The sequence below is a fragment of the Cynocephalus volans genome, chromosome 4, assembly GCF_027409185.1.
Source record: "Cynocephalus volans isolate mCynVol1 chromosome 4, mCynVol1.pri, whole genome shotgun sequence".
Taxonomy (NCBI): Eukaryota; Metazoa; Chordata; class Mammalia; order Dermoptera; family Cynocephalidae; genus Cynocephalus; species Cynocephalus volans.
The window spans coordinates 148,579,972-148,605,264 of record NC_084463.1 but is presented as its reverse complement, the minus strand read 5'-3'; the positions used below and the strand labels follow the sequence as shown (position 1 = coordinate 148,605,264).

At 34.6% G+C, this 25,293-nt stretch overlaps 2 protein-coding genes and 1 pseudogene across 2 annotated transcripts; all 3 read left to right on the top strand.

The window, feature by feature from the left end:
* The first annotated feature begins 5,550 nt into the window (after window positions 1–5,550).
* LOC134375554 (olfactory receptor 5D18-like) lies at window positions 5,551–6,492 on the top strand. The gene has a single exon (XM_063094092.1). The coding sequence runs from the start codon at window positions 5,551–5,553 to the stop codon at window positions 6,490–6,492; it is 942 nt and encodes a 313-aa protein (XP_062950162.1).
* A 5,537-nt stretch (window positions 6,493–12,029) lies between these two features.
* Window positions 12,030–12,965, top strand: LOC134375738 (olfactory receptor 5L1-like). Its single transcript, XM_063094414.1, has one exon. The coding sequence runs from the start codon at window positions 12,030–12,032 to the stop codon at window positions 12,963–12,965; it is 936 nt and encodes a 311-aa protein (XP_062950484.1).
* A 7,691-nt stretch (window positions 12,966–20,656) lies between these two features.
* Window positions 20,657–23,681, top strand: LOC134376502 (olfactory receptor 5D16-like; annotated as a pseudogene).
* The last annotated feature ends 1,612 nt before the right edge of the window (window positions 23,682–25,293 follow it).

The window sequence follows — 25,293 nt, the reverse complement described above, 5'->3', positions numbered from 1 at the left end:
CTGAGGTTAATCTGATTGTTACTTGCTTATTGGTGATTTGACACTTTTCCATTGCTATTTTTTTTTTTTTTTTTTTTGTCGTTTTTTCGTGACCGGCACTCAGCCAGTGAGTGCACCGGTCAGTCCTATATAGGATCCTAACCCGCGGCGGGAGCGTCGCCGTGCTCCCAGCGCAGCACTCTACCAAGTGCGCCACGGGCTCGGCCCTTCCATTGCTATTTTTATGATTCTCTCTCTGTATTTGAGCTTTGTCAATCTGACTATGCTGTGTCTCAGAGATGACATTTTCAGATTGAAACTGTGTGCTGATCTTTGATCCTCCTGGATGTGAATGGCCCTATCTTTCTCTGTACCTGGAAGTTTTCTACCACTATTTCACTGAAAAGGTTTTTTAATATATGTATATTTTCTTTCTCCTCCCATTCTGGAGCACCCATGATTCAGAGTTAGAATTGCCATATGATCTAGCAATTCCACTCCTTAGTGTACATGCAGAAATGGAAACCATGTCAAAGTGATAACTGTACTTGCATGTTTCTTGCAGTTCTATAGTCAAGAGTTGGAACCAACCTTGATTCTAATCAATGCATGCCTGAATATGGAAAATGGGGTATATATATGTTGAATGTACTAATTATCCTGATTTGAGCATTACATATTACGCAGAGGTATAGACATTCAATGCTGTGCCCCCCAGGTATGTACAATCAATTATGCTTCAATCAATCAAGCAATCAATCAATAAAGTAATCAAGCCGACACTAACTGAATCTGAAGATCATAATTAACATCACTAAAAGTTGAAAACCCAGTTAACATGCACCTCCCAAAGGGATGAAACCGACAGCAGCTTGAATCTCCTAGGTAGAATCCTTGTCTAAAAGAAACTAAGTAGAAAAAAAATAAATAAATAAGGAAACTAAGAGAATGAACCTGAACTTATAAAGATTTTTGATCTGAAAATTAGCTTAAAAAAATTGGTGCAGAAACAAATGACACCAAGTGAAGAAATAAGCCAAATACACTGCATGCAGCATTCCACAAATGGTCCATTCTTTTCTGATATAATTACCTGAACACACACACACAAGCTCTCACACAGAAAACTGATACATAAAAAAAGAAACTTAATTATGTCAACCAACTTTGTTTGACTCAAGATTCAAACAAACAGGAAAAAAGATGTTTTTGAGACAATTTAGGAAATTTAAGCATGGATTGTGTATTAAATAATAATTAAGAATACATTCTTTTTGTCAGGTTCAAATTTGGCACTGGTGTTTAATCAAATGTTTATTTTACAAATGTTTGCACTATTTTTACAAGCTATTAGTGAGAGTTGTCTTAGAAAGTGGATTGATAGAAAAATGCAATATACTTAAAATATGACCATGTTTACAATCCTACAGGTTTACAGTTACATTGATAAAACCTTCCTGATTTTATCACCCCAGGTTATTTTTGCAGACCTAAAATTATATTATATGTCAGTAATTTCCAAGTGAAAGCTTTCTGCAGAGCACTCTACCACTGCCATTCTCATTCCACTATTGTTCTGAGAAATACCAACTAAGTGGCCTAAATACAACTTTAAAGTATAGGCACAGATCTACCAGAGCAAGTTTCCTTCTTTAATTTCTATCATAACTAATGTCATCCTGCAATATAAATGTTATATTTTTGAGGAGATTTGGAAAGTGCAGAACGTCATGACATACTGCAGAGCTGTTGAGATGCATTCAAAAGCGACCCTCTATTTGAAAAAAGCTGCATTTACACTTACCTTTGCACCAAGCTCAACACTCTTTTCCCACTTATTTGAATAGCTAATTATCTCACTTCACAATGAGCGATACTCAAATAGCACCTCACTGTGGTTTTGCCTGATGTTCCTACTTAAATTGCCACCTCCAGTGTCATCTTTGGCATCTATCATGACTGGCAAACTATTTCATATTTATTTCATTTCTAATCCTCCTTTAAAAATAAACCTGATGAAAAATGAAACATTCTTTTTCCTGTCCCCATTATCTAAGATAATAACTGCCACAGAATAGCTTGCCATAAATATTTTTAATGAAAAATGAATAAATGTATGAGTGATTACGTGTTGTTATTATGTACTCAACTTCCTTTTTCTGGTTCCTGTACCAGAAAGCAATGTTAACAAAATAGAAGCTATTTTAATTCTGATTAATGAATACATAATATTCAAACAGTTCTTGCTGAATGATGCTTATTAATACAGAAATATTATATATCCTTTGAATGAAGAGTATTAATGTTATTAATTTCTGTATTATTCACATAATGATAGCATAACCTTGGATATAGTTGGTTTGGAAACATGTTTACTTAATGAACAAATGTGATATATCTTTGGTGAAGCTCCTTTTAAGGTTTGATAAAGAAAAATGTTTGAGATATTGATTTGCGTTTACAAGTTATTCCACCATGGCTTTCTTGATTTTGAAAATTAAATATTTCTATTTTTGTGAGCCTAAATAGTTATAGGAAACCAATAGACTGAAGATTTGATTTTTGTTTACTTTTGATTGCCTACTTTTTAATTTTAATTGACAAATTAAAATTGTACATATTTACTGTAAATAATCACTTCTTATTAAAACATCCAGACCTCCTTTGTGTTTGTGATCTATCATCACTCTGCTCTTTAATTTTCCATAGTTCTGGTAGGTTTGACTCAATTCCCAGCTACCTAGAGAGTCATATTAGTCATTCAAAAAAAAAAAAAAGATTCATGTTATATTTATTTTGTGCTAGTTACCGATCAAGGAGTTTGGAACATATCAGGGATCAAAACAATGAAAAATATCTGCTTTCCTGAAACATTCCTTCTAGCAGAGGGAACAATCTAAAAAATAATGCAGTGAATAAAGATTTAAAAAATGTTTTAATCATGTTAATTACTTTAACCACTAAAGTTGGGTGATAGGGTAACCCTTGCAATACCATAGTGTGTTCATGGAAGATTTCACCAAAAAGAAGCTTTTGGGAAAAAACTTAAGGGAAAGAATCCCAGTCAGAGAAAACACTAGTAGAAAGAACATAAGGAATAGTAATGAGGTCAGGATAGGAGACAGTAGGAAAAAAGAGTGACACATGGACAGAGATTTAACAGGGATTAGATAATTCATCATTTGAATGTTTACTTTTTAAATACATTTGCCTTAACTCTCAATGAGTCATGATGACCTGAGAGCTGGATCTTCACACTTCTTCAATATGGTCAGAGTGTGTGGTATGGAGGAAGAGGGTTATGCCTGGCAAATACTAGCCACTCAATCAATATTTCATCATGATGATTCTTACATTCACATATATTTTTATAACTGTAGGAGGGTGTGGTAGTGATCAGATGGCTGGTGAATGTGACTTTAAAGTATACATTGTTTTATGTGAAATAACCTTAATGCTGCTATATATATATATATATATATATTTTTTTTTTTTTTTTCTTCAGGGTGTCAGGTACTTAAGAATTACATCAGATAAAAGTGATTAATTTCAAGTGTTTTTTTTGTGACCTCAAGAGAATGGGGCAATAGATAGTCTCTAGGGTCCATGTCTCCAAGGTTGTAACTACAGATTTAAGAACCCACACATAACTCCCAGTGAGGAGAGGCCCTCCATTTTCCATCAGCAGGTTTGTGTTAAGATTCTAAAGGCAGATTGATATTAATTTCCATCTAGAGAACAAATTGGGAGGAAGGAATCTTACCTTTTAGAGTTGTATTTTGAGAAATATAAGTGAGTGTGTAAGGAACAGTAAGTGCACTTTTTCTAAGAACTCTGTATTAGACAGCCTGGCTTAGCTAAGCTGCTCAATAACAGTCCCGGGAAAACAGGTACCCAAGGTGGAGAAATAGACAAGCTCTGAGAAGTTTGGGAGTGTGTATTTTCTTATGTCTGTTAATTTTTGGAGGATTAGTCAAGGTAGAATACATGGGTATTTAAGTAAAATGAAATAAACAAAGATTAAATAGACTCTCTAGTAAAAATAAATAAATAAAAGAGACCAGCTTTAGTTAAGACTATAAAAAAGGAAACAACTGACCTCTGAGACCAGTAATAACAACCAAGTTGGAACAAACAAACATAAAAACTACAGGGTAAATTTTAGCAATCGTACTTTCCAGACTCAAAGATATAGAAACTTTTACATGCAATGTAATGACAGCATTTCGGACATAAGGTCCATTAAAATAAATTTAACATTAGCTTAAATTTTTTTAAAAAATAAAATGTTCAATTAAGGAAAAAAATCATACTGACAGGTCCAGAAACAGGTAGGGTGACTGCATATGATCTGACATCTTTACTGACAGACCATCTGGAAACTATTTCTTCGGGTGTGTGATGAGAGATAATCTAGTCAGAAATGGCAGGTCAAGAGATTCCTGGTACGGTAGAATCTGAGAGGTGTTAGACACCAATTAGCAAAATATAATGATTCTTTGTTTCAGTTTTCTCTGAGATATCTCCATAGTGCCATCAAGTTTTTAATCCTTCTCCTTAACAGGTAACAGGGGCAGAATGAATATTGTAGATATCTAGAAGGGAGAGGGAAGATAGAGACCTAGGCAAAGGAAATTTCTAGGTCAGAGTCTTTTACTATATTCAGTTATTCCAGGTGAGAAAGTTTTCCTAAATTCTGTTCTCATGAGTTTCACATTGATGCTGCTCTCTAGTATATTCCTGTGGCAGAAATCCTATCTTTGGAATATTTCCCATAGATTTAGAGTGTCTTGTTTGCTCACAAACTGGAAGTATGATTATTAATAAAGAAACAGGATCAGGGTTTGGTGTAGAGGAATAGATGCATGGCTAGAAATCTGAGGATCCTAGCACCAGTCATAGATGTGTAGATTGGTCTTTATCTGCATTTTATTAATCCTCTAGCAATGAGGAAGAAACTCGCTCAATGGAGAAGCATAAGGAAAAAAATAAATCATGACATGTCTGATATCACATTCACTGAGTCCGTCAGACAAACAAAGATGCTACAAAGTACTATATGAAATTAACAATAGAGACACATATGTTCAGTTTTAGGGCTGTTGATATTTAATGTCACTGTGAAAATATACATTGTAAAAATCAATTTATTTAGAAATTTCTGATTTTTATAATTACAGGGCTGATATAATCAGTCATCATATTATCATAGGGAAATATTTTATGAAATTACAAAGTTTAAGGAAAGGCAACAGTACTATATGAAGATTTGATTTAAAATGACCTTAAATGTTTTGACCTCATATTTCCATACTTGTAAATATTAAAACTATATGAGAACATTTATTTCAGTAATTATATTTTTTTTCCTTAGAAAGTTTTCCAGTGGGTAGAATGCTCTAAAACTTTAGGCATTTAGTATATCTTGGATAATAAACATGTAAATTCTGAATGATATTGGGCTTCATATTCCAGGCTTGGTGAGGGTGGTCAACCAAGCTTCCTATTTCCATAGTTTTCTTAATATTTTTGTTTTCAGGACTTACTCTTAGATTTGGACAAACAGAAACCATGTTGTTGTCAGATGGAAATAAAAGTGGAGCCACATTTATGCTCTTGGGCTTCTCAGATTCCCCGCAACTCCAAGTCCCTCTCTTCTTGATTTTTCTGGCCATCTACAGTGTCACTGTTGTAGGAAATCTTGGGATGATCATAATCATCAAAACTAACCCCAAACTGCACACCCCCATGTACTTTTTCCTCAGCCACCTCTCGATTGTGGATTTCTGCTATTCCTCTACTGTTGCCCCAAAGACTCTGATGAACCTTGTGGTAAAAGACAGAACGATCTCATTTTCAGGATGTGCAGTACAATTCTTTTTCTTTTGTACCTTTGTGGTGGCTGAATCTTTGTTGTTAGCTGTGATGGCGTATGACCGCTTTGTGGCCATTTCTAACCCTCTGCTCTACACAGTTGCCATGTCCCAGAAACTCTGTGCCATGCTGGTGGTGGGGTCCTATGTGTGGGGAGTGGCATGTTCCTTGACACTCACATGCTCTGCTTTAATGTTAACTTTTTGTGGTTTCAACACAATCAATCACTTCTTCTGTGAGTTTTCCTCACTGCTGTCCCTCTCTTGCTCTGACACTTTTATCAACCAGTTGCTTCTTTTCATTTTTGCCACCTTTAATGAGATAAGCACACTGCTCATCATCCTCATGTCTTATGTGTCCATTGTTGTCACCATCCTCAAGATGCGCTCAGCCAGTGGGCGCCGCAAAGCCTTCTCCACCTGTGCTTCCCACCTGACCGCCATCACCATCTTCCACGGGACCATCCTCTTCCTCTACTGTGTGCCCAACTCCCACAACTCCAGACACACAGTCAAAGTGGCCTCTGTGTTTTACACAGTGGTGATCCCCATGTTGAATCCCCTGATCTACAGTCTGAGAAATAAGGATGTCAAGGTTACAGTCAGCAAGATAATGAACAGTAAAGTTTTTACTTATTGAGTATCTTTCAGTGGAGTTTGTGCCCAACATATAAATAAAGTGTGTCAATAAAGGTTGATTTTAAATATATCTTTCAAGTTAAAAGACTTAATATTGTTCAATGAAACGAAAATGGATTTTGGTTTTTGAGAGAATAAATTTGTCTCTTTCTTTCTGGAAAAGACTAGCAATCTCTCATATTTTATATTGTGTCTATGAAATTGGGACATCAAGAGTTAGCCAATAATCATATTGTGAAGGTTAAAACTTAATATCTTATCATGTTCTATACATCCTATAGAACTCAATAAACATTAATTTCATCCCCTTTCTTAAAAGTCACCTATGTTAGACTAGGCTCTTACTAAACATATGGGTCTCTTTATCATGAAAATACAAACAGAAGTTAAGATAAGACATAGTCCTTGCCTTTAAGAATGCAAAACCGACTGTTGATAATGCACAATAAAGTAAGTGGCCATCAGGTAAGTCAGGAAATAATAAGGACCATAGATAGTAGGAAAGAAGATAAAGTTCAAATCTTTTAATGGACAGAAAATAATAAGTACCATAGAGAGTAGGAGAAAAGATAAAGTTCAAATCCTTTAACAGATTTTAGAAGGATATCTTCATAAAATAGGTTTTGTTTGAACTTGGCCTTTTATTTATTTATAGTTTTTCCTTCCTGTTATTTTTATTTATTCATTTATTTTACCTCTCAATATACATCTTAGTTGATTTTCATGCCCCTTTACCCATTCCTCTCCCCCCTCCCACATCATATCTGTTCACTTGACAAATAGTTCAAGGAATTTTTGTGGTTATTCTCTTCCCCCCCCCCTTGTTTTTTTTGTGTGTGCATTTATTTATTTATTTTTATGTCCCACAAATAAGTGAGAACATGTGGTATTTCTCTTTCTGTCTGACTTGTATCACTGTTAATAGGGAATAGGCAGAGTGGTAGGAGGAACATTTTATTCAGAAAATAGTTTTATTTAAGAGAAAACAACATGAATAAAATCAAGGAGATAAGAACATAATACCGAGTCAAAGATTCAACAACTATTTTATTGAGCTAATATAATGTTGTGTGTGTGTCTTACTTGTATTATACATGAAGTGCAGATTAGTTGGCATAAGTATAAATTTGAATAAGATGTTGATTATATTTTGAATTTGTTTTTAAAGCAGCTCCAGTGTGACAGTGAGATAAACTGTGGTAGACTCCACCAGAGGCTTAGGAATGACAGATTGGATCTTAGAAAATCTTAGATTGAAAACCAGGGACTAAGAGTGCCTGGCCAATGTTTATTTTGTACTGTTATACTGCCTACAAAGATGTAATAAACATTACCAAACTTTATGGACATTTTTTTCCGAGTGTGGACATAAGCTTTGAATCCTTCTCAACAGAATTCTCACCCATCATAGGAAAAAAAATGTTTGAAATTGTCTTAAGTGTTCAAAGCTAATTGCCTACATAAATGTACTGAAAATAAAATAAAAACCAGGCAATCATTACCTTCACAACCTATTGACATGGTAAATTAAAAATGACCTTCTTTTGTCTACTCCATATGTCTAGATAAAATTCCAAACAAATCATCAGTATGATAGAAAAAATAATTTTTGAAGTGTTTTGGGATGGGAAAAAAATAACCTGGAGAACAATTTTATATAGGCTTAATAAAGTTATTTGAAGTGTTTGCATTATTTTGAATTTATGATCGCTAATGAACTAATATGCATTGAGTTCATACATATTATTTGATAAGGAATCAATTAAATAATAATTTGGAAAGGGAATAAATGTAACAGTGCTTTTGATACAAGATTTTGATGAGGAAATATTTTTTCTCTTGGTTTCTGTTTCTCTGGGTTCTCATAAATTTTCCTTTATGAATGCCTAGTACTCCGACAATTTTCTTTGACATTAGAATATTATATTCATATCAAATACATTTTAAATTTCACACTATCATGGTATCTTGAAAAGCTGCCATGTGAACAATCACAAACATATTTAATAAAAAGAAAAAATAGCTCACATTCCATCAAGTGAGATGCCATCTAGCAAGCTACCAGACTGGAGTGTCAAGCCCTCTTCTTAGACTCTCACCTGTCAGCTGATGCCACGAACACAAGCAAGCCAAGGTCAGCCATGCTAGGAGCAGATCAGCAGAACTACCTAGCTGGCCTGTGTAATAGCATTTTAAGCAATAAGGGTTGTTTCTAACCAATAGGTTTGAAGTAGTTTTTTATATCATCACTCACTTTCTCTAATTCTGGGAAGATTCCCACAAAGACTTTCCCAAGTTTTATCACGTACTAACTAAAGGTATCTGTTACTCAACCACTTTGAGTCAAATTGTTTAAAACCATACAATTAAAAAGTTCAGAAAATTAACATTGTGTTGATTTTATTAAACCTTGCTAATGTAATATTTTATTAATATGGTGTTATTTTATGTGGTTTAAATGCATTTCATTACAAGCTTACAGCTTCATATTTAAATTATTAAATTTATGGATAATGACCATGATATTTATTTCAAGGAAATTTTTAAAATTTAAATCAACTTTTAAAAACACCCCCCATCTTTTTAAGTCTAAGGTAAATAAATAAGAAAAGAAGCTTTGTTGCTAGTGGGAGGCCTAAATGAAACAGGAAATCATCACCAGTGATGTTCTTCATAGATGCTCTCCTGTCTTTTCTATCATGAGACTCTCTCCTTCAAGAAGAACGCATTTTGTGACAGTAGTTTGGCGTTCACTAAGAACAAAATAGGTATTAAACAGGTATTTTCAACAACCTTCTATATATTTCAGCATGCATAGTATACAATATATACTCATGTGCATATATATACACAAACACATACATGTACATTATATACACACCATGCAATGTACTGGTTATATTCAATATGTACTGGTTATATTCTCTAGAATAGATGTCTAATGCCATTCTTTTCTATGAAAATAGATTTATGGCTCATCATGAACTCTAGATGTAACTGTGTAAGATTTTTCTAATATGTACCATGTTGGATGGCCACCCCCTCCCGCTTATATCCCATAATGATCAATAACTGTTTGAGTCCCAAGATAGGGTAATTTTCTTGATATCTTGTTGATATCCCACAGAGATCAATGATTGCTCAGGGAACCTTGCGGAACATGGGCCCCAGGGATACACAAATGCAAACATAAAACCTATAACAGTTTTCCAACACAACATCTTCAGAAACTGGGGAAGCAATGACTGTCCCACAGGTTGGTGGTTTGGCTGTACTTTGTGGTGTATTTTTTTGGTTTTTGATGGATATCAATAATATTCTCTGATAGCTGAAAACTTGATTTTTCATACTCATGGATGTAATTCATCACAGTCATACGCAGAAGAGGAAATTGTAAAGAACTCTAGTAATAGAAATTTTTAAAAATTGTCTGCTTAATTAGAGAATATTTTAAGAACTGCCATGCTTTGAGCACTCAGTTATGAAAATATCTTGTAGCTACTATTAGCGTGTGAGGGAGAACAGAGTGAACAAACTGGGATGAAGGCTTGTTCTTTCCTTTTCTCTTCCTCCTCTCTCACACTAACCCCCTCCATGCAACCTAGCAAAGACCTCATAGAGATTCTCCTGACAGTCACCTTGATACTGAGGGTGGCAGTTAAAGGCCCATGGGACTGTTCATGGAGGCACATCGAAATGTGAGCCACCTCTGAAGGAGAAAGGAGAGAAATTCCTGTGGCTTTGTGCGAGCACTCTGAAATGTCTCTTGATGGCAGGTTTCTCGACGAGGGTACTACTGATGTTTTGGTCCAGATAGTGTTTTCTTATGTTTGTTGCAGGTGGAGGTGAGGTCAGTTTGGGACTGTCATGTGCACAGGATAGTGTTTAGCAGCATCCCCACTGCATGTGAGTAGCACCCCCTCTGGGTTGTGACAACCAAACAATGCCTGCAGACATTAACAATATCCCATTGATTTCAAGGTCCCTCCTGAAAAAGAAGGACTGCTCTGAGCAACTAACAGCCTGATTTTTCATCTTTAGACTTGAAAACAAGAAAGGTTTCTCAAACTTACACATTACTTTGAATTCAAAGGAGGACAAAAAACTCACTTTTCCCGGCCATTTGAAGAGAGAAAACCTTGTCATCACAATGATTATTTGTTTTCAAAATGGGAATTAGTAATGTTCATATTTTGTACATATTTCAAATTAGTTGAAAAATTGGAAAAATACCTGGCTGTGTTGGTCTCTAAGCCATATTCTCTCTCTTCCAGAAATATCCATCTGGTGCCTCTGCAGTCAGGTATATATTTGCCAAGGATCAGGGAGAGAGAGTAAAAGAGAGGATTCTTATGATCCCTTTGCACTTGTGATGTGTCAAAGGCCTTGAAAGTATGTGTCTCTCATTAAAAAAAATTCCACACACCATTTCACCCTATAATATTTATGTTACCTGAGAATTCAAGCAAGTTTACAGATTTCTCTTCTGAAACATAACATGAATAAAAACATTTATGTTTTCAGATGTTGTGAGAATTAGACATACAATGTAACTTATATAAACATGTGTAATGTTCCACCTGTACAATCTGGCTTACTGGTTTTCAACTTTGCATTTAATCACAGTCATTTTTCATGTTTTTAAAAATTACTTAAAATGATTGTTTTAATCTCTGAGTATTTTTCTATTACATATGTACCATAATTTGGACAATTTCCCTCTTATTAGATGCTATTTCTAAGTTGTAATATTATCAGTGATCCTGCAAAGCTGCAGTGGGAAATTTTAAAAATAATTTCAATGTACATTATTATTCACTTCTTAAAATACATTCAAAGCTTTAAAGTCACTTACCAAATAGATTTTTGTAGGGCTGAAGAACCAAAGATTCAGGAAGGTGTTTGCAAGAGTAACAATTTCCTGAATCTTGGTGGATATTGATGATTATCGTTAGCAAGATAACTATGCTAATTTCATAGAACAATGCTAACTTCCACTGTAAAACTACTTTCTCCACATAAAATGTGTATATAAAATATATACACTTGTTGGTCAATAAACTACAATAAGCATGTCTTTCACCAGTTAAGTGTTAAACTCATGGAAGTGTACTATATAGTTTAAGAGTTATTTCTGATGATCCAAATACTTGGAGTATCAGTTAAAGAGTCTTCCAGAAAAAAAAAGTTTAAATTTGATAGAGCAATGTGGCTAATGATAATGCTTTGACCTCTTTTCCAGTGATTCGGTACCAAACTCTCAGTTGTGAAAAATAATTAAAAGAAATATATAAATTCTTATAAATGTTAATATTTTTGTATGATTCCAGAATTAAACAGTGAGACCAGTGCATCATTTTATACAATGTCTGAACTTTTCATAAATTTTACAAAAATAAAGTCCTATTCTTGGCTGATAAAATTAACTATCTTATTTTTTCTAATGTCTTTTCACACAAGAGTGCCAAAACTAAATTTTAGGTCATGTAATGGAAGTGATTTTTAATTTTTTCCTCCAACCACAAATAAAGTGGGGACATGGGTGAGGAGAACTGCAGCACTGTGACAGAGTTCATTCTCCTTGGATTATCTGATGACCCTGAGCTGAAAGTCTCCCTCTTCCTGCTGTTCCTTCTCATCTACGGAGTCACAGTTTTGGCCAACCTGGGCATGGTTGTATTGATTCGAGTCAGCTCTCGACTTCACACCCCCATGTACTTTTTTCTCAGCCACTTGTCCTTTGTGGATTTTTTCTACTCCACAACCATTGTGCCAGAGATGCTGGCTAACATGTTAAACAAGGACAATACCATCTCCTTCCTGGGGTGCATGGTGCAATTCTACTTGTTTTGCACATGTGTGGTCACTGATGTCTTCCTCCTGGCTGTAATGGCCTATGACCGCTTTGTGGCCATCTGTAACCCACTGCTCTACATGGTCTTCATGTCCCAGAAGCTCTGCAGAGAGCTGGTGTCTTCCTGCTACCTCTGTGGATTGGTGTCTTCTCTGATTCACGTGTGCTTAGCTCTTGAGATCTCATCCTATAGATCAAATGTGATTAACCACTTCTTCTGTGATCTGCCCCCTCTTTTAAGTCTTGCTTGCTCTGATGTCACTATGAATGAGGTGCTGCTTTTCACTGTGGCCACTTTCGGTGAGATCATCACCATTATGATCATCCTCACCTCTTACTTGTTTATTCTCATCACCATTCTGAGGATGAGCTCGGCAGAGGGAAGGTGCAAAGCTTTTTCCACCTGTGCCTCCCACCTCACAGCCATCGTTGTTTTCCATGGAACAATCCTTTTCATTTATTGCCGACCCAGTTCAGGCGATGGTGCGGATGCTGACAAAGTGGCCACAGTGTTCTACACTGTAGTGATTCCCATGCTGAACCCCCTGATCTATAGCCTGAGGAACAGGGACGTGAAAGAAGCTCTCAGAAAAGTGGTGCACTCCAAATTATATTCTTAGAGAAGATGTTGTTAGCAAGACAGAGTTCTGAAATGGAAGTTTGGGGAGATATTACTAGGCAAGTTGCCGCTTTAGCACAGACAGAATAGAGTGAGCCAGGTAGTTATGAAAGACTCTTTTTTGATTCACTTGTCTTTGTGACTTCTAAATTTAAAAGGGTGGGATTGAATATACTTCAAAATGTGCAGCCCGCTTCTTTGCTTTTCTTCAATCTATAATGTCTTAAATAGATATGGGTAGTTCCACTATTAAGACACACATTTAGTCTGCTGTAGAATCTTCGAAAGTCTAATGAAGAACTCATACAGTCACACTTTATTTCAGTATATTCAATGGAAGCTGCTATTTTTCAAAAATCTAATTTATGTTATTTTTATAATGAAGATAACACCATTGCAAACTGTGTGTGCAGACTGGAATTCCATACATGGATATATATTTTATTTTTCATTTTTTTTTCATGTTTATTATGTTTAACATTTTTAATTTGGTTGTTATTACAATGTCCAATGTTATGGAACTTTGCATTCTATGCCATCTGATAAATAGAGAAAAGAATAATTATTTTTCAGGAATCTCAGGAAAATTTTATTGTAAATGTTGGGATTACGTACAAGGAGCAGAGAATAATTCTTAGAAGATAATTGGTGTTCTCTCTCAATTTATGTACATATACAATCATTTGAAAACTACTATTATGAGTAGCAGCCTTTCTGAGTTAAGCCTCTTCTCTCAAATTATTTTTTCTCCTTACCTTCATGCTTCCTGTACAATCCATTGTGGGTGAAATGTTTAATCTCACTGAAAACTGGACTTCTAAGTCCTGTTCACATTCTCTGCATGTGTCTTTGGTCTCACTGAAAGGCCCATTTTTTCACCTTTGCTGTGCATACCTAAACCACATCTGTTCATTCAGTACCTGCTCATATGTACTATTAACACTATCTTTGTAAGTGCATTATTGTTTATGTCAATTTCTACATTGCCTTCAATTGTTTAAATGAACTCTCTTTTCTTGAATCTGTAACAATGTTATTCAACAGACTGTTGGAATTACTAGCCAGAGCAATCAGAGAACAGAAGGAAATAAAGGGCATCCAGATTGGAAAAGAAGAAGTCAGACTGTCCCTCTTTGCAGATGATATGATCCTATATAGTGAACATCTTAAAGCCTCTACAAAAAAAATAAAATAAAATAAAAACTCTTGGAGTTGATAAGTGATTTCAGCAAAGTAGCAGGATACAAAATCAACACACAAAAGTCAGTAGCATTTCTATTCTCCAATAGTGAACATGCAGCAAGAGAAATCAAGAAAGATTGCCCATTTACAATAGCCACTAAAAAAATAAAATACTTAGGAATAGAGTTAACTAAAGATGTGAAAAATATCTATAATGAGAACTACAAACCACTGCTGAGAGAAATTAAAGAGGACACAGGAAGATGGAAAGATAGATATCCCATGCTCTGGATTGGAAGTATCAACAGTGTGAAAATGTCCATGCTACCCAAAGTGATAAACAAATTCAATGCAATCCCCACCAAAATTCCAATGATATTTTTCTCAGAAATGGGGAAAAAAAACCTATCCAAACATTTATATGGACTAACAAAAGACCACACATAGCCAAAGCAATTCTGAGAAAAATAAATAAATAAAGCTGGAGGCATAACACTACCTGACTTTAAGCTATACTACAAAGCTATAATAACGAAAACAGCATGGTACTGTTATAAAAACAGACACACTGATCAATGGAATAGAATAGAGAATCCAGAAGTCAACCCACCCACCTACAGCCATCTGATCTTTGACAAAAGCACCAAGCTTATACACTGGGGAAGAGACTGCCTCTTCAGCAAGTGGTTCTGTGATAACTGGATATACACATGCAGGAGAATGAAACTAGACCCATACCTCTCACCATATAAAATAATCAACTCAAAATGGATTAAAGAATTAAATATACACCCTGAAACAATAAAACTTTTTAAAAAAAACTTAGAAGAAACACTTCAAGAAGTAGAACTGGGCACAGACTTCATGAATATGACCCCAAAAGCATAGGCAACCAAAGGAAAAAATAAATAATTGGGATTATGTCAAACTAAAAAGCTTCAGCACAGCAAAAGAAACAATTAACAGACTTAAAAGACAACTAACAGAGTGGGGGGAAATATTTGTGAAATATACATCTGACGAAGGATTAATATCCATAATACACAAGGAACTGAATCAGCTTTAAAACAACAACAACAACAAAAAACAAGTAACCCAATTTAAAAAATGGGCAAAAGAGCTAAATAGGCATTTCTCAAAGGAACATATATGAATGGCTAAGAGACACACGAAAAAATGCTCAACATCACTCAGCATTTGGGAAATGCAAATCAAAACCCCACTGAGATAACATCTCACCCCAATTAGGATTGCTAATATCCAAAGACTGAATGATAAATGCTGGTGAGGTTTCAGAGAAAAAGGAACTCTCATACATTGTTGGTGGGACTGCAAAATGATGCAGCCCCTGTGGAAGATGGTATGGAGGTTCCTCACACAGTTGCAGCTAGATCTACCATACGACCCAGCTATCCCACTGCTGAGAATATACCCAGAGGAATGGAAATCATCAAGTCGAAGGTATACCTGTTCCCCAATGTTCATCGCAGCACTCTTTACAATAGCCAAGAGTTGGAACCAGCCCAAATGTCCATCATCAGATGAGTGGATACGGAAAATGTGGTACATCTACACAATGGAATACTACTCAGCTATAAAAATGAATGAAATACTGCCATTTGCAACAACATGGATGGACGTAGAGAGAATTATATTAAGTGAAATGAGTCAGGCAGAGAAAGAGAAATATCACATGGACTCACTTATCTGTGGGAGCTAAAAATAAACAAATAAATAAATACACAGATAACCTGGTGGGGGGGGGAAGAAGACCCAGCAATTATAATTCCTTGAAGTTGATAAAACAACTGAAAAGAAAGGAGGTCTTCAGTAGGTTGGGGAGTGATGGAAGAGGGAGGGAGTTTTCGGTAATAGGCCACAAAAATCAAGCACAAAATAAAATAAAATAGAATAAAATTTAGAAAAAGGAAGTGTAGCAGCTTGAGTTCATGAAAACCAGGACTGGTGTTATGACCAAGGTTTTTTAATTTGGCAAGTAATTTAACTTCTTCAATCCTCTGTATCCTTGATTTTATCATTGGCTAATACTGCTAATGACATTTAACTAATGTTAAATTTTGCCAATGTATGAATACTCATAGAAACCTAGAAGGTACTCAGTTATTGTTTGTTAAATAAAGTCATTAAGGCCTTGGAGTTTTAACTTTTTTTTCTTTTTCACTATCACTAGCCTATGATAAGTTTTCTTATTTCTTTTTTATTAAATGGATAGATGACTAAATACTGGTGTGTAAATTATATGCATATTGTCATCCATACATAAATTTAGAGTACTTCAAGTGCCTTCAGGAATTGTGAATTTGCTGAGTCATAGGGATGTAGATCTCATTCTTTACTTCTGTATGTTATGTCTTAGGTTCAATAAAATGTTATATTCAAAGCAAATATATCATTAATAAAATTGTGTAAAGAAATTCATTTTATATAATAATACATTTTTGATGTAATATACCTTCAGAAGACATGCTAATGCTAAATTATATAAAGTAATACATTTATTTCTGTCTCTTCTGGAAATTAGAAACAGAAATAAAAAAAAACAGGGATTTGTAAAATGGAAACACCCCTTTTTAAAAGATATTTTCAATTATTTTCTGTGAGGTTTCTGATCAAGCACTCTTTATATTTACATTGCATGTTAATGATTTTCATAATGATTTACAATACATTCCAAAATTTAAAAATATTTATTCCTAAGAATAAGATTTTAAAAATAATATGGTATATGCCAATTGATGCTGTGTATTAGGCAAACAATTCAAAAAGTAGTATATACTTTTGTATGTATTCATACCCCAATTTTTGGCAACTTAAAGAATAAATGCAGTGAAACTAAATCTTTACTTATTTTATATTTCATGTAAAATTTACATTATTATTAACTTAAAATTGGATGTGCTGAATTTATTGATTCTTATCTGTTTTGCATATATTTTTTAAATGTATGAACTAAAGCTCACGAAGTAGTTGTTGAACTCCAAATCCCAAAGTATATAAAAATGTTCACAATATTATTTATTGAGAATTTTTTCCTTCCCTCCTGAAATGTAATATTTCATCAACATATAAGCATTCCTAAGTAAATTGCATTGTTAACATTCATCTTTCAAGACCCTGTATGGGGAAAATGGACACAGAATGGTCAGGCTTCCTCACCTCCTATCCGGCTTAGCATGACTCAGCATGTCTGGTGTAAATACTTTATGTAAGAGTGGTATAACTGCATGAGTGCCCATATATTCCTTGATTATCTGACTCTAGTATAAAAAGACAATGGCTCTAGTCCACTGGGGCTGAGCGCACACCCAAATAAAGCATGTCAACCTTGCCAATGGCTCCCAGAATCTTTTTCCAACTACCTAGCTTGTGACATGCCCAGGACATGTTGAAGCATTTTTGACCCAGCCTGACACCCTGAATAATATGTATAGTCCCCACCCCAATTTCTTTAATATAGGGTATGGTTATATTGTTTTATAATGCAATTTAACAGTTGAAACACAAATTTATCTGACAGACCCATTGGTGCTATGCAAGAAAGTAACATAAACTATCAATCTTCTATTAGTCATTGCCACAATAATACATGGACAGAACTATCCTATGCCTCTAGCTGGATACAGTAATTCTCAGTGTGGAGAGGGCATATTTAAACTAAAAGAAGATTTAATGTCACCTTTAATAGAAACAAATTGCAGAGTTTGTTACAAATATTTTGGCATAAGTTCATCTAGTGTATTATTCACACTCCAAGACATAAATTAACTCAACCATATCAGCATTTATTCATTGCAGACTAAAAGTCTCTTTCAACAGAAAAGTCAATAACCAGCAAAATGTCTCATGTTCACAATTTAAAAGTGAATTAAACATGTCAATAATTAGACCAAATACAGGGGAAAAAAATTTGTGATTAAATTAATCATTAGGCTAAAATTCGTTCCAATCTGCCACAATGTTTAATTCTTTTAGAGACAATTTGATGTCATGTACTATCTAACCACAGCCATCTTTGGAAATGTTGGAATTAGAGCTAGTCAGGATATTTTTGGCCTGTGGCAAAACACATTTTATGTTTCTAATATTAATAACATTGATATCAGATTTGAAGAGTAGTTTGTTGTTTGCTTGTTTTATATTTTTGGGTAACTGTGTGATTATATTTAGCTAAATAACATACATAACAAACAAGCGGAAAAACAACACTACAGGTTCTATTGCAGATTTTGTCTGCGTCACTACCAGTGATCCAAGACAAATCCACCTAAACTCTATGGCCTTGTAATATTTATTTTGAAAAGACTTTCACAAGAATAAATCACATTTTACTTCCAAATTAAGCTTTTATGGAGACACAATGATCTTACTTATACAGAGGAGAATAATGTTTCCAAGTCTTTGAAATATTTCTCGCCATATCCCCTTCTTCAATGCTCACTGCCATTTCAGACTTCAAGTACTACAAGATTCATCATCATTAGATGTTTTTGCAAGAAATGCACTTAGCTAATTAAACTATGTCACAAGGACTTCTTTACTATTAACTGTAATATAGATATCCAATCACAGACAAATGCCAATGCTCTTCTCTAGAATTTTGTCAGGAAAAAGAAAATTGAGTCCAAATCATCATACATGTTAAATGGAATTTACATAGCTCACTCAAGACTTCTCAATTCATGACTATTTTCTCTTATTACAAAGGCCTGAGGTTGGTAAAATATAAACAAAAAAATCAGAAGACTAGAAGATGAGATGTGTGATCCAGGTTCAGCTGTAGTAATAAGACATGGTCTTTAACAGTGGGCACAGTCTTACTCTTAAAATGGAGAATATGAATAGAACAAGTATTTCCAATCAATGAAATAAGGCTAAGGATTTTGTGTAATGCTACATACATATGTATCCATTCCTGAGTAGAAACAGAAATACATGGGGAGAACACCCCAGTGAAAGAGAAATTGTTCCAGAACTCCAGGAATGCACTCTAGTAAGAGGGAAAGCCATGCAAATGTATAAACAGATAAGTGCATCATATTGTTGCCTGAGCAACAGTTAAATAAAGGTTGATTCACAGAAGCTGTGACTATCACAGAATAATTAACTTGGTCTGGAGGAGTCAGAGAATGTTTTATGACAACAGTGTTTTGATGGATGAATAAGATGAATGGTAGCTTAAGGATGCACAGTTTGATGAGACATTACATAATGTGAGCATATGTAGAACATGATAAATGGATGATAGATATATAGGTAAACATATATTGATGGTAATGGAGACTGAAATTTGTAGAGAAAAGAGAAGAAATAAGTAAGTCTGGTAGAGAAGCCCTTGGATGACATTTTTAGAAATGTTGTTAGTGTGAAAAGGGGCAGTTAAAATTTGCAAAAACAAGAAGCATGGTAGATATAAGAAATATTTTTTGAGTACTTATAAAATATAACTATTGTTATGATTTGTCATTATACAAAAAAGAAGTTAGGGACTATGTGTATAATCATGGAGCTTAAGGAGATAGCATATGCTATTTTAAGTTAACTTTCATTGAAAATGTATAAATAAAATGTTATCTTCCTTTACATTTCCAATAAAGCCATAATTTCCACAGAGAAGAGTATTTGATTTTAATTGATTGTTCTGAGGCACCTGGGGAATAAGGCAACCAATTTTCTTCAGGTCAAGACACAACATGGAGTATGAGTAGAAATAAAAGTCTCAGCATCTCCCATAAATAAGCTCTCCAGAGGCAGGAGGGAGCTGCCTTTTCTATCAGCAGTTTTGTTTGCAGGTCTGAGAAAATTTATATATTATTTTTCACGCATATAGAAGATGGCTTAGGTTTGGTCACTTCTTCATGGGACAATAATTTGGGGGAAATTTTGAGGCACTGAAGCCATTATGTATCTGGATATCCAGGGAACAAGAAGTGAACTCTTTCTGCAAATCTTTGTATAGCAGGCTTGGCTGAGCTGATCTCCTCTGCAACAGTGTCCTGAACAGCTCTTTCCTGAGAGTTGCAGAATAACAAGGTCCTGAGAGTTTTCAGGAATATGTGTCTATTTGCTTTTGTGAGCTTCTAAAAGAGTTGTGCAAAAAAGATAAATATTCAATTAAAATTGAATTGAAAGGAATAAAATGAATCTTCTGGAGAAACATAGTGAATAGGACTAGGTCAATATAAGATTTTGGAGTATGCTCCTAAGGGCAAAAAGAAAAGAGAATTTAAAAAAGGAAGATATGGAGGAAGATTTTAGATAACACAATGCTTGATAGAAAGATAATAAAAAAATTTAATCCATATAATAATATAGTTTGGAACATAAGGAAACACGATATTTAAATTGCATGTTACTATTAAACTGAATTTAGACAGAAGAAACATGAAAATGTACCAAAATCAAGTAAATAAGTTAGGAATTATGAAACACAGAAGTTTATGTATCCCCTCCTACCCTGCCTGAAAGGGACATTTGTCCATGTCTGGAGACATGTATAACTTTCACGACTTTGTGGGGTCAGCGAGACTCTCATTTAGTGGGGTAGAAGCCAGAGATGCTACTATACATGGTACAATATACAGGGTAGATTTCCACAGCAAAGAATAATCTAGCACAAAATATCAGTGCCGCTGAGGCTTAGAATGCCTGAAATAGAGCAATAAGTAAGAGTTTTATAATAGTGACAATTTACCGGAAAAGACTTCATTCACATAGGCCCTTATCTTTGAATATCTGAGCATATAGAGCCATGGAGAGCTCTTAGTGTTGCTTAGGACTTCAGACCTTTAGTGCTGGAATATCTAAAAGCTATTTTTTATATTCCAGAACCAGAGATATCCTTACCAGAAATGATAGTCTGAGTAGGAGGCCTTCTTTAATAGGGAATACAACTGAAGGGATTTCTGGTCTGAGTGACTTACAGTGTCAAAACAAGGAAAGTTTCAGATGAACCAGGATGTATCATTTGCCCTAAGGTTCTGCATTGTAATGGATATAGAGTTGCCAGATTTACCAAACAAAAAAAACAAGATGATGAATTAAACGTAAATTTCATAATAGTTTTTAGTATGATTTTGTCCCATGCAATATTTGGGACATAGAGCAAACAATTCATTATCTATCTCAGATTCAAATTTAACTGAGGACCTATATTTATTTGGCAACCCTACCTGGGCATCGATGTAAGAAACCCCACCAGTCTCTCCAGTAAGAACTCTTTTCTCATGAATGTCACCAGAATATGGTGACACCTTAAAATTCTCATCCACATTCTTAACAGGCAATAGAAGGAGGCAGTGAGTGTTCTCCATGACTCACAAGGAGAGGAGAGAGGATTTTAGGAAAAGGAAGTGTTTTTGTTAATGTTTATGGATTTTTTTCATACATATTCCTAAATGGAGACAAGTTTTATTTATTTTTTGTTGTTTTTTTTTAACTTCCATTTTATATGTTTCATCTTGGCATGAATATTCAGAACATCTCTGAAGCCTACAACACTTTCACTAATTTTCATAGTTTTATGATATAAAGATTATCTTAAAAATAGTCAAAAGATTTAGCAAATAAACTATGAGAATGTGATATTCACTAAGTAAAATGTTAAGTTCTTTGTCTGTTTTGCGGATCAGAGCCAGGCAAAGAGAGATGGGCACAATACTGGGGAGTCAAGGAAAGTGTATTTGTTTATCAAATATCTACATGTCATTGGGAAAATCATGGATTTTTCAAGCTTCTATTTGCTCATTGGTAAAATAAGGCAGTTTAATAGGAAATCGTTATTGAAAAACATAAATTATGACTAACATTAAAGTCTAACCTATTATTCTAAAGAAGAGTCATGATTATAATGGTAAACTAATAATTAAACTACATGTATAAATAACTTCATGGGCTTTTTTGAATATCAAATTATACACACATATTATTGCTGGAATAGTTGTAATTATAGAAGTTACTTGAGGGGCCGAGCCCGTGGCGCACTTGGTAGAGTGCTGCGCTGGCAGCGCGGTGACGCTCCCGCCGAGGGTTCGGATCCTATATAGGACTGACCGGTGCACTCACTGGCTGAGTGCCGGTCATGAAAAAACGACAAAAAAAAAAAAAAAAAAAAAAAAAAAAAAAAAAAAAAAGAAGTTACTTGAGATGCTTCCACGTTTCATAAGTAGTTGTAGGAACAATATAACAAATTATTTCATTTTGCTCTACTTTTCTTTGCAGGATTCATGAAGTTCAATGAGATGAAAATGTTTTAGATGAGGATTTGATTACATGTTACAATCCAAACTGCTTAAGTTAACAGTTATTGCACATGTATGTTTTTAAAATTACATTGGAGACACATGGAAGAATTAATATTGCAATTTTTGAGAAAGTGACTTTTACTAGTAATTCTATTTCTGAAATGCTAGCTATTCCTGTCCTGATAATTAGTACCTATCTGAATCATACCAGGTCTCTATCTTGTCTCACCTCATATTCTACAGAATGAGGAGTTACACATAATCTATGTGTCAGTCATTTTTGATATTTATTTGCAAGAATGATTTCCAGGTTGAACAAAGGAAAACATGTTTCTGATGTAGAGAACTGTACCTTCTGAGGCTACATTCACACTCTTGGGCTTTTCGGATTCCCCAGAACTGCAGGTGCCTTTGTTTGTGGTATTTCTGGCCGTCTTCAGCTTCAGTGTAGTAGGGAATCTCGGAATGATTGTGATCATCAAAATTAACCCCCAATTGCACACTCCCATGTATTTTTTCCTCAGCCATCTCTTGTTTGTGCACTTCTGCTATTCTACCGTCATTGCTGCCAAGATGCTGCTGAACCTAGTTGTGGCAGATGGAACCATTTCATTCTCAGAGTGTATGGTGCAGTTCTTTTTCTTCTGCACCTTTGTGGTCACTGAGTTAATTCTATTTGCTGTGATGACCTATGATCATTTTGTGGCCATTTCCAACCCTCTGCTCTACATGGTTGTCATGTCCCAGAAACTCTGTGCCAGGCTGGTTGTAGGATTATATGCATGGGTAGTAGCATGTTCCGTGACACTCACATGCTCTGCTTTGAAATTATCTTTTCATGGCTTCAACACAATCAATGACTTCTTCTGTGAGTTATCCTCCCAGATGTCCCTCTCTTGCTCAGATTCTTATCTCAGCCAGTTGCTTCTTTTCACTGTTGCCACCTTCAATGAGATAAGCATGCGGCTCGTCATTCTCATGTCTTATGTGTTCATTGTTGTCACCGTACTGAAGATGCATTTAACTAGTGAATGTTGCAAAGTCTTCTCCACCTGTGCCTCCCACCTGATGACCTCCATCACCATCTTCCACAGGACCATCCTCTTCCTCTACTGTGTGCCCAACTCGGGAACTCTAGACACACAGTCAAAGTGGCCTCTGTGTTTTACACAGTGGTGATCCCCATGTTGAATCCCCTGATGTACAGTCTGAGAATTAAGGATATCAAGGATACAGTTAGCAAGATAAAGGACAGAAAATATTTGTCACATTGAATGCATCCATTTCATTTGGTTATTACAAAAGGACTTTCTCTATTTTTTAATGAAGTGTGCATCTAAAGATAATTTTTTGAAAATTAGTTTTTCAAGAAGAGAAACATTTTACAATGGAAAAAATATGAGCTTTAAGTCAGACAGACTATACATGGCTCAGCTTAAATAAGCCAGATTAGATTGATTGACCTTGATTTCAATCTTTGCTAGAAAAAATCTTATATGATTTTGTTCATAGACAATAATGTGAAGCAACTGCACATGTGGACAACATGCTGGCATATTGTATTAGTGTAAGAAAGGCTAGTTCTCACTTATTTTCTGGTAACTGAAAGGTGTAGGTGCTGACATAAACAACTGAGATCATGTTGTCAATTTAATGAAATAAATGGCAGTTAGGAAAAGACAATATCACCCTTTAGAACCTCAAAAATCTAGTAGTTTGGATAAATATAATAGGATTGGTGGAGAGAGTAAATTCAAGATCATTTGGGGATGTAGGTTGGATTGCTTCATAACTGCATGCTATGTTAACTTGGCCTTGAAGGAAATGCAGGTTTTTAACACACACAAAAGAGAAAGAAAGAAGTTTCATTCAGGAGTAAAAGCATGAACAATGTCATTATGTATAATTAAGTCAATGAGCCAATAAACATTTTTGAGTTGCTATTTTATGTCATATGCATAGAAAGTGTATTGTTCAATACTTGAATAAATGTGCATTTGAGTAAGATGTTGCTACTATTCTATATTATTTTAGGAAAGAGTTCCAGTGTGGAAGATGAAGGGTATATAAGAGGTATAGAAATATTAGATTGCTTCATGGAATATTGAGAACAAACTGTGATGATATATTTCACTTTCAGCATTTATGCTTTTTTTTCCATAAATAGTCATAGGGAAGCTTGAGCAGGGGCAAAAGACAATTTTCTTCATCAGGAGTCTTTAAGAAACCTTCATAAAGTAATTGAGTGGAGTTATTCTAAGTATTGAGGGCTAATACCCTTGCTTTGCCTTGAATGTTGCTTTAAATTAATTGCATTTCTAATTATAATCTAAACAAACACATGAGTATCAAGGCTATTGTGTGTATTACGAAGGTTTGATATTTCTCTAATAATTATAATATTTATAAGAAGCCCTCACTGATATAGGTATAAAAGAAAGAAATTTTATAAGGTGATATCTATCTTTTCATTCATCTCCTCTATCATAAATTTTACTTGAATTACTTATATTCTTATTGTGTTCTCTTTGGGTCTGGATGGAATTCCAAAGTAAGTCAGAAACATATAAAGGGAACAAATTCTGGCTGGTTCGGGAAAGGAAAATGAAAACTGAGCTGTAATTATAAATTACAATATAATTTAATTTTATAAATTAAATAATTTGCAATGGTTAAATTATTATAAACTTATTATGATAAAATATAATCACCTTTATTCCCCAGTTAATATTAGGATATATAATGATGACCAACATTTTATTATATATTCATTAATAAACGGTCTTCCACTCCACATTGTCACTTTCTTGATCTTTAACTTACCTGGGACAATGGTGGAAAAGTAGCACAAAGTCATACTAATCTTGATCGGAATCAATAATGTGT

Coding starts and splice junctions, on each gene's coding strand:
- LOC134375554 (XM_063094092.1), top strand. CDS start 5,551: ATGTTGTTGTCAGATGGAAATAAAAGTGGAGCCACATTTATGCTCTTG.
- LOC134375738 (XM_063094414.1), top strand. CDS start 12,030: ATGGGTGAGGAGAACTGCAGCACTGTGACAGAGTTCATTCTCCTTGGA.